Source organism: Protomyctophum parallelum (genome assembly GCF_964188405.1).
Source record: "Protomyctophum parallelum genome assembly, chromosome: 7".
In the NCBI taxonomy this organism is placed as follows: domain Eukaryota; kingdom Metazoa; phylum Chordata; class Actinopteri; order Myctophiformes; family Myctophidae; genus Protomyctophum; species Protomyctophum parallelum.
The window spans coordinates 3404779-3415238 of record NC_139705.1 but is presented as its reverse complement, the minus strand read 5'-3'; the positions used below and the strand labels follow the sequence as shown (position 1 = coordinate 3415238).

Genomic DNA, 10460 nt, shown 5'->3' with positions numbered 1-10460 from the left:
TAATATATTTGTCCACAAATGATGCAGATGGCTGGAAGGACATGGCCAGCAGAAGGGACGTGACTGTCCGAGGCAGCGTTCTCCTTCTTTCCCCTGCACCGTCTGTGTGCAGCGTTTCTCGGCCAAACACAATCGTCTTTTACAAATAAAGCGACAGTAACACGTGGCGTGAAACACAGCGTCCTCGTTAGAGTCCTTTGATTCCCTTTTACGCACTTTTCCCCGCTGTTTTGGTTTATTTTTCCCCTCTTGGCTGGTTGAACTGGTGGCCGCCATTGCTCTAATATTATTATGGGAAGGGAATAAAGCTGCTACGCGATTGGTCCACGTGACCAAAACAACACCACTCCCCTTGCACATATTATTACGCCTTGTAAGAAATAGTCGTTTTAGATCGCGGATTATAAAATAACTGCAGCGTCGGCCGAGTAGAACTTTTTTATTAGTACTTTCTACCTATAAATCTCTTTTATGGAGAAAAAATTGTGTAGTCCCCCTTCCGTGGGAACGGACCTGAACGAAAAGGGACCTCACAATACGGCCTACAAAGGTTGATGTCCTCAATGAGCCCATAGATGGGTTCATCAGCCCCAAACCCTATCTTGGGTACCTTTTTGAAACAAAGGCAGATGAGGCCCGCTTGCCAGAAGTAGATGTGTAGCATTCATCATCACCCTGACCAAAGAGCTGAGGCAGAGATTGCCTGACAACATAAAAGCACTTCAGGGCATGTCTGTCTTGTGTTGCTGGGGCTCTACAGCCCACGAAGAGCTTTGGAGAAATCCTAAACATTGCCAAGCTCCTTGGGTACTCTCCCAGTGATATTGATAAGATCATGCAGCAATGCGGTACAATCCACCTTTGTAAGTGGAATGGACTGCAGGACACCGTGGGCTTTTGGGTTGAAGTGTGGCAGTTCAGGGATACATGTATATACATAATATGTGACCAGATTTGACTGAGAGATTGCCATCGCGCACATTCCAGCTTTTCACCAGAGGAGAAAAACTTTTTTTCTTTTTTTAAATGAGTTAATAGCACAGGCAGACTCTTCACATACTAGAGCATGTCTGAAATAAGTGTCAAAGCTGAAATTGACATGTAAATATGAAAATAATGCTTAAACATGTAGCTAGGTGTAATGTTAGAGACCACAGAAGTTGTTGAGCATGTTATCTCAACTCGCTGTTTTCTGCAAGACATCACTCTATAAGCCAAGTCAAACTGAACAACCAATATGTCAATTTGAAGCTATGACTCCCTGCTTTGATATGAAATGAAAAAACAAAAATTCAAAAAAATCCAATGGCAGTCAAATTTGGTCACATATGTTGCATCCTGTAACATGGCATATGGTGGTATACTGTCTGTATGTTGTATCGTGCATTTCTATGAGACGTGATCAGCCTGTGCAGCATCAAAGTGCAGTGATGGAAGGTGGAAGCTGTGGTGGATGTATATAGGACTGCAACTATATCCATGACTTTCTAAGCCATTACTCTACATTACTTTGCGATTCATCACATTTTTATTTCTCAACAAATTGATTAACATCATAGCCCCATGTTATATCCGATAATTTGGAAATTATGTAATCGGCCCCCGATTTCTGATCACATATCACATAAAAATAAAAGCATAAAATAACATTAAAATAATAGTAAAAACATAAAACAACATTAAAATAATAGCAAAAAAAAGCCTAAAACATTGAGGGCATGAATAAACACAGAGAAAAAGAGAAAATAAAAAAGGTTAAAGCTATCTACAGAGGCTGCCTGTCTAAGCCGTTGGCCCATAGAAGCAGAAGGCTGCTTCACTGCGCTATAGGCACTTGGAGCAGGTCAGCAGTAGAAGACCTGAGGCGGTTTGGGCCGGTTTGGGACATATCTAGGCAGGCAGTCATAGAGGTAGGAAGGAGCCAGACCATTGAGAGCTATATAAACAAGTAAAATATACGTTTAAAGTAAATCCTGAAAACTACTGGAAGCCAATGTAGTGAAGCCAAACCGGAGTAATATGTTCTCTGATAGTAACTTTAGTTAAAGCCACATTTTTGAACAAGTTGAACCAATAGAACTATACTGTCATAGAGGACATGCAGTGTTGCAGAGGTCTCCGGACTTGAACAGGTGAAACACATTGACCAGTGGGAACATAGTGACCGAGCCGACCAGCGAGCCGATCTGTGCCGCGGCGCCGCACCACACGAGGGCGCTGTGGCTCCTGTCTCTCAAGATGACTCCCACCATCACCTTCACGAAGGACAGACTTCCGGTGAAGGAAACCCACGACACCACCTGGAGGTGAACACACCAGAGTTACCGTGTCAGTCAGTCAGTCAGTCAGTCTACTCGCAAAGGGAGCCGCTCAAACATTTTGCGTGCGTTAATGTCCCCGACGTCGATGAGGGAGGCGGAGGAACGAGGCCAACGTGTCGTGCGGCGCTCCCCTCCCGCTTTCTCTACATCTGACCTCACAGGCCTTTAACCCCTTGTGGTGTTATGTTATGATTTAGCTATTGAAAAATAGCAGATCTACAAGCTCATAGCGTGCCACCGAGTGGCGCGCTACGAGCTTGTAGGTCTGCTATTTTTGAAAAATCGAAGAACGACTGACATAGAAACATAGCTTTTTCAGAAAAGTGTCATGATTTAGAAGACGTGTTTTGATCAAAAAAGGTCAAAATTGGTTAAATCCTCTGAACAGACCTTGATTGAACTGTAGCCTATACTTCCCAGTGCTTTTTCCCCCCCTGCAAACTGTCGTACTATGAAGTATTCAATGAATCAAATCAGTCACATGGTCCTCCAGACAGACAGGAAGATGCTGGGGGGTGGTAGGTACATGGTTCTATGTTCTATATCATCCCCACTTACAATGAGAGCCTCTCCTATGGTAGAGTTGTGAAGCAGGGGACAAGGACTCATGGCCGCCATGGCCATGTTGTAGCCTCCGAACCCAGAGCCCAACACACAGAGTACACCTAAGAAGACCAGAGACCTGCAAACAATGCAAAGGACACGACACGTTTACTCCTTAGCAGTGCTTTTTGATTGATTGAAATATTTATTCACAGTTTGCAGAATTACAGTAGGCTACAATTCAAGCACAACTCAATACAAAGACTGTTAACTGTGAGTGGACGACCCAATAAACTAAGCATTACACTTGTTTACAAGAGGGTCCACCTTGTGCAATTCATCAAAACATTTAGAGACGTACAAATATACACTTCTATAAAGCCAAAGAGCAGAACGGGAATTCATCAAAAAGGAGGTAAAAAGGGAAAAGAAACAGGGGGGGGGGGGGGGGGGGGGAGTCAAGGGATTTGCATGTCTTAATGACTGTTGGTAGGGCGTTCCACATTTTGGTGGCATAGGAGCGAAAATAATTTAGTCCCTTGTTTGTGCCGAATCTGGGTTGCACTTGCACATGGTTTGTTGAACTCCCTCTGGTGTTGTGGGTGTGGACTTTGTTGACATTAAGGAAGTATTTAGACAGGTACATGGGTATCTTGGTGGTGTATCGAATCTTGTGGACTAGACCCATTGCAAGATGCTGTACTCTGTCTTCGACCCTAAGCCATTCCAGCCTGTCAAAGTGGGCAGGGGTGAGGTGGGTTCGGGGGGTGAGGCCAAGTAGGAGCCTGACAAGTTTGTTTTGGGAAGTCTGGAGCCTTGTTTTAAGGGCCTGTGGTACCAAGAGGTGCATGCATAGTCGAAGAAACCTTGTACGAGGGCTCCTGTTAGGGTCTTCAAGGTGTTTTTGTTGACCAGTGAGGAGATCCTGTAAAGGAATCTTGTTCTTTGGTTGACTTTTTTGATTACGTTGGTGGCCATTTTATCACCGGAAAGATTAGCCTCCAGGATGGAAATATGTTTGAGCTACCAACTATCAATATTTCAACAAGCAACTTAAATGAAAAACAAACCCAAAGATGCTTATAATGAGCAGAGCAGACATAGCAACACTGGTGACCAGTACAGTATTAGCCTGTTTGGAAATTGGAAACAACACATCCAAGTTGAAGTACATCAATGTTGATTTTGTCGACTAAAACTGTGACGAAAAATGATCGTCGACTACTTAATTGTTTCATTGAAAAAAACTAAGCTATGATGACTAAAACTAAGACTAAATATATTGACAATTTCATCAGCAAATATAAACTATACTAAAATGTTAGGGAGGGACTAGTGGAGAAGAGATCCAGCAGAATGTTTGGTTGCGCATGGGTGTTGTAGCCTACTCTGAAAATAGCTTGTACATTGGCATGCAACCAAGTGTAAAATCAGGAATTACGATGCCAGCAAGGTCCGCCAAATTATTGTTTTACTAAATCAACTGTACATTTAGTTGACCAAAATCTTATGATATTTATTTTACTAAAACTAGACTATAACACTAAAACATTGCAGATGACTGAAATATGACAAAAACTTAATTTTATTCAAAACACTATGGGCTCCATTTTCGTCACCGCTAAACCCCTTATCCCTAAACTTCTTTGCCTTTTTTACTACTATGAAAAACATTTTTGAATAGTTGACATGGCCAGTCTACAAGCTCACAACGTGTCAATGTAGATTGCTATAGTTGAACTATTCAAAGAAGTTTAGGGATAAGGGGTTTAGCAGCGGTGACGAAAATGGAGCCCTATAGGACTGAAACTAAATGAAACATTCAAAACCATGTGCAACACTGCAGGACAGTAGGCCTATTATTATAATTAATCATTAATAATATAATAATTATTGTGGGCGGCTGTGGCTCAGGAGGTAGAGCAGGTCGTCCAATGATCCGTGGGTCGGCGGTTCGAATCCTGGCTCCTCCTGTCCACATGTCGAAGTGTCCTTGGGCAAGACACTGACTGAACCCTACATTGCCTCCAATGAGTCGGTCGGTGTGAGCTGTGCCACCGTTGGTGTGTGAATGTGGGAAGTGAGGACGCTGGCGTCGACTGTTCGCCGCTTCACCTCCCAATGTATGACTGAACTAGAAAAAGTGCCCTTCCGGGCACAGGTCTCCACCAGGTTATCCACAGATCCGTGCAGTTAGAGGTAAAAACACTTTTCGGCCAGTTATAGCGCCACCTTGAGGCTGAGTTGAAATTGTTCATGTGGCATTTCGTCCTCGGCCTAGTGGGAATGTGGGTGCACAATTTCACGGAAATCACGCGATGTGTTCATGATTTGCAGCATTTTGTTTGAAACTGAGCACTCCTGTGAACTTTGGAAGCCAATCTTAACCAATCAGGATGGAGTCTGATAAATCTGAAAGACCCGTTCCGTTGAATGGCTCTAGAGAGACTGTGTACCAATTTGCGTGATGTTTGGACAAAATCTGTAGGTGTACTGTGCAAAAACTTGTTTTGCACAAAGCGGCCTCCTGGTGGCGCTATAACAGGCCGTTCTGGAAAGTTTGGGGCAGAGGTTCATGGTTGGCATCCAGGGAGTGTGTGTGCAAAATATGGCATCGAAAAACTTGTTTTGCACAAAGCGGCCTCCTGGTGGCGCTATAACAGGCCGTTCTGGAAAGTTTGGGGCAGAGGTTCATGGTTGGCATCCAGGGAGTGTGTGTGCAAAATTTGGCATCGACCGGGTTAACGGTGGCTGAGATTAGCTGTTCACGGACGGACACACGGACGGACGGACGGAGTGCAAAACATACTCTCCCCATGCCTTCGGCTGGTGGAGACAATGAACCGTTGTAAAGCGCTTTGAGCACTTGGAAAAGCGCTATGAAAATGCAATTCATTATTATTATTATTATTATTATTATTATTATTACCTGTTTGGAAAGAACATGGCAACGACGCAGGCCAGCGGGTTGGCCACAGATGCCAGGGCAGCAGAGAGGTGGTAGGCCAGGTTGCCGTAGGGCATGCAGGAGTAGGTCTGCACCGACGGCAGCAGCCCGTTGCTGGCCGCGTTGACCCACACCACCAGGCAGTAGATGAAAGCCAGCTGGTAGACCGAGTGTTTGGGCTTGGCCAGCAGAGGCCTGGACTGACCGCTGTCCTCACTCTGCTGCTGCTGCTGCTGCTGGGCCTTCACATCCTGGGCTGGACATCCTGCTGGACATGTGGAGGAATAGAAGTATAGCTTTTTACTTAACCCATTTTGGTGTTCATAGCATTCTGTTCTACTTTAGCTATTGAAAAATAGCAGACCTACAAGCTCGTAGCGCGCCACCGAGTGGCGCGCTACGAGCTTGTAGGTCTGCTATTTTTGAAAAGTCGAGAAAATGTGGCGCAAGTCTTTGAATATATATTTCAGAGCGAACATTTTTAACTAAAATATTGGCTTCTGGGGGGGTGCCTGGAACTACATATTTTGAGATGGTGGGTCCGTGGCCCAATAGAGATAATTCTGGGGGTCCTTGACATGAAAAAGGTTGAGCACCGCTGACATAGAAACATGGGTTTTTCAGAAGAAAAAAAAGTTAGAAGATATGGGAGATTTGTTTTTATGGCATTCCTGAGCCAATAGTTTGATGACCGGCGGAGTCTCAGGTGTCCTAACGAGTCTCCTACTGACCTGATGACCGGCGGAGTCTCAGGTGTCCTAACGAGTCTCCTACTGACCTGATGACCGGCGGAGTCTCAGGTGTCCTAACGAGTCTCCTACTGACCTGATGACCGGCAGAGTCTCAGGTGTCCTAATGAGTCTCCTACTGACCTGATGACCCGCTCATCAAAGTATTGGCTCAGGAATGCGACGAAAACAAAAACAAATCTCCGTGAATTCAAGGCTTCATGCAGGGTGTATAATTGATGTTTTTTTTTCTTAAAGCAGTGGCTTTTTAATTTCGAGGAAAAGCTATAATTCTGAGAGTGTACAAATGGAACGAAATGAGAAATGGGACACTAAAGTGTCTGTTTCTCTAAGACTACAGGGTTTAAGTGGTTAAATACAGTACTGGGCTAAGTAGTAAATATACTCAGTTACTTTCCCCCACTACACACGCTGGGTTGTCCAGGCCCGAGGGGACGGACGCCACGGCGCCTGCAGACACCAGGTTGGCGGTGGACAGGTCGTAGACGGTGCCAGGGAGTCTGTCCAGCGCGCAGAAAGCCGCCAGGCTCACGCACATCATGGCCGCCAAGAAGAAGAAGAAGATCTCCGTGGAGAAGTGCGGAGGGAGATACTGCGTCTGCAGAATCGGATTCAGTTGTGTTGTCATTTTGTCACCATGCAGGTTTTTACAGGTGTATTTTTGAGTAGACGTTTTAGACAATTTTCAAAAGATCTTTTTATACATTTGAAAACTTGTATAAAGATGGAGCATTCTGCATAATGAGTACTTTTACTTTTGGTACTTTATGTACATTTTGAATTTCCGGACTTTCACAGTTTGTGTAACAGACTATTTCTACATTGCAGTATTTATACTTTTACTTAACCCATTCTGGGCGGGAACCCCTTTTGGTGTTTTAACTAACTAACTAACTAACTATATGTTATACTTTAGCTATTGAAAAATAGCAGATCTACAAGCTCATATAAGTGCGCCACCGAGTGGCGCGCTTACGAGCTTGTAAGTCTGCTATTTTTGAAAAATCTTGAAAATGTGTCACAAATCTTTGAATATTTAGTTAGTCATAAGGCTGCAGCAGGAATGTATTGAGGTGTTGGAGTTAGACATAAAGAAAAAATCACACCCGTGTGAACTGAGTGGTACAATCCCCCCCACCTCTCTCTCTCTCTCTCTCTCTCTCTCTCTCTCTCTCTCTCTCATTAGCATCACTATGCCTCTCTCTGTTTCTGGCGCCCCCTACTGGTACTAATAAGTCACACACTCGTGCTCATTAACGTCACATAAGCGGATACATAGTCACATAGTCACGGACATTGCTGGTTGTAGGAGTGGTTGCACCACTCAAAAAGTAGCACACGATATACCTGCAACGAGCTGGAGTCCGCGGTGGCATTGGTGACGTTGGCGCACGTGGCGATGCCGACGCCCTGCGCCAGCGCCACCAGGCCGGGCAGCAGGCCGCTGAGCCCCTCGCCGATGAAGAAGGTGGTGACGTAGTGCGCGGGGAGCCGCGCCATGAACGGCAGGAAGGTGACGGACGAGGTGCAGTCCACCAGCGCCAGGAAGAAGGTGATGACAAAGAAGGCAGTGCTGCGTTTAGCTCCGCCCACCACCGTGGTCCGGTCCCAGAAGAAGGCCAGCAGGAAGCAGGACACCACGCCGATGGACAGGATGCTGGGAAAAAGTACCAAAAAGTATCAATACAATTTACAATTTAGGCATTTAGCAGACGCTCTTAATCCAGAGCGATTTACAGTAAACAAGAACAAAACATGCAGGTAATACTGTTACATCAACTGTGCGACCTCTTTCGGTCATCATGACCATAGGTGAGAGTAGTAACGAAGTTTGCTCGGTAGACAGAGAGCTTTCCCTTCTGCCTCAGCTCTCTTTTCGTCACAACAGTGTGCGGTACAGCGACTGCAATACCGCCCCTGCTGCTCCGATTCTCCGGCTGACCTCCTTCTCCGTCCTTCTCCGTCTTCCCCTCACTCGTGAACAAGACCCCGAGATACTTCGACTCCTTCACCTGGGGCAATGTCTCATTCCCTACTTGGACTGCACCATTCCATCGGTTTCCTGCTGAGAACCATGGCCTCAGATGCTGATTCTCACCCCAGCTGCCGTACACTCTGTGTCTGTGAACCGGGTCCAGTGAGAGCTGAAGGTCTTGGACAATTTACAATTTACAATGTAGGCATTTAGCAGACGCTCTTAATCCAGAGCGACTTACATTAGGCAAGAACAAAAAAGCATGGGAATACATCACATAAAAAGCATTTATCATGAAACATGCGTAAGCTAAGAAAGTAACAGTGGAATATCTATATAATGAAACTATACATATAAACTATACATATACTATACTATGCTATACATACAGTATGTACTATGACGTGCTATGACTACATACAATGCAATTATAGTGCTGTCTACATAACATGCTATAAGTCTGTATCAAGTGCTATCTAAGTCTACAGAAATGCTATCTAAGGGGGTAGGGTAAGTGCTATGGGCCATGATGGAGTCTGAAAAGGTGGGTTTTCAGACTACGGCGGAAGATTGGGAGTGAGGCTGCAGTTCTGACTGCAATGGGAAGTGCATTCCACAGATTTGGAGCCAGAAGGGAGAAGAGTTTGGGACGTGTGGAGCGTTGTCCCGGCGTTCTTAGTGAGGGTACTTCCAGCTTCCCTGGACAGATGGTGCCATCAGGACCACATCCTCTGCAAAAAGCCGTGAAGCAATCGAGATCCTGTCCATGAAAATCACAAACAGGATAGGGTGACAATGCGCAGCCCTGGCGGAGGCCAACCCCCGCCGGAAACGAATCCGATTTAGTCCCGAGCACACGGACAACAGCTCTCGTTTGGGGTGTACAGAGATTGGATGGCCCTCAACAAGGTCCCCCTCGACCCATACTCCTGCAGCATCTCCCACAGAACCTCCTCCCGGGGGACCCAGTCATATGCCTTCTCCAAATCCACAAAACACATGTCGGTCTACCAGAAACCTGGCCATATCTGGTCAGTTGTTCCACGGCCAAATGACCAAATGACTGTAACTATACTTAATATTCACCAAAACCAGACGAGAACTCCCACCACGGGACTCAGGCAATCGATTGATCCCTTTGCAACCACTATATTAATTGCAAGTATTTCCTACAGCTTTATAAGTCCAAAAATCAGAATTATCCCTTTTTTGTGTGTTTAACCGTGACCTGAAATGTCATGCCAATCCCGCTATACTCATACACACATTATACCTGTAGATGACGGCGTTCTCTCTCAGCAGGCCCGGTCGCACTTTGTGCATGACGGTGACCAGCAGGGGGCCCAGGTTGGCCAGTTGGATGATGACCGTCAGGTAGGACGGCAGCTCCCAGCCCTCCGGGAGGACGTTGACGATGAGTGGCAGCTCCACCCACAGGCCGTTGACCGCCACCCAGGAGCCCAGGCCGAACGCACAGGCCAGGAGATGGACCAGCAGAGCCATGCCGAGGTCTGGGGGAAGACGCCAGTGTTGTTTATTTAAGTGAAAGTATTGCAACACTGCAATAAAGAAACGCTCTTTAGTCTTTACGTGTAAAAAATCCGGAATTCAAAATGTACTTGAGTAAAAGTAAGTATTAATTTGCATCAAAACTTTTTTTTCAAATGTAAAACAATCTTTTGAAAATAGCAGATCTACAAGCTTTTTTTCTTTTTTTCCCACACTCACCACCTGAACCCTATAGCAACCCACGAGGCGTTGTGTGCTTGTAGATCTGGTGTTTTCGGCCAAGAGATTTGTCAAGGTCAAGTTTAATCTATGAAAAGGTTTAATCTGCAGCACAATTTTATAGAATGTGTAGTGTGGGGTCCCTACTTCATCTCTCTCTCTCTCTCTCTCTCTCTCTCATCTAATAGGGGTCCTTG

General features: G+C 45.5%; 1 protein-coding gene across 1 annotated transcript; it reads right to left on the bottom strand.

Annotated features, from left to right (window-relative positions):
• Positions 1 to 2065: 2065 nt before the first annotated feature.
• Positions 2066 to 10040, bottom strand: LOC310862220 (solute carrier family 52, riboflavin transporter, member 3-A-like). The gene is made up of 6 exons (XM_083769995.1): positions 9809 to 10040; positions 7908 to 8217; positions 6967 to 7158; positions 5794 to 6062; positions 2880 to 3003; positions 2066 to 2300 (listed from the first exon to the last, which is right to left on the bottom strand). Exons 1-6 carry the CDS (start codon positions 10036 to 10038, stop codon positions 2088 to 2090), a joined length of 1338 nt encoding a protein of 445 aa, XP_083626121.1. The 5' UTR covers positions 10039 to 10040; the 3' UTR covers positions 2066 to 2087.
• Positions 10041 to 10460: the final 420 nt, after the last annotated feature.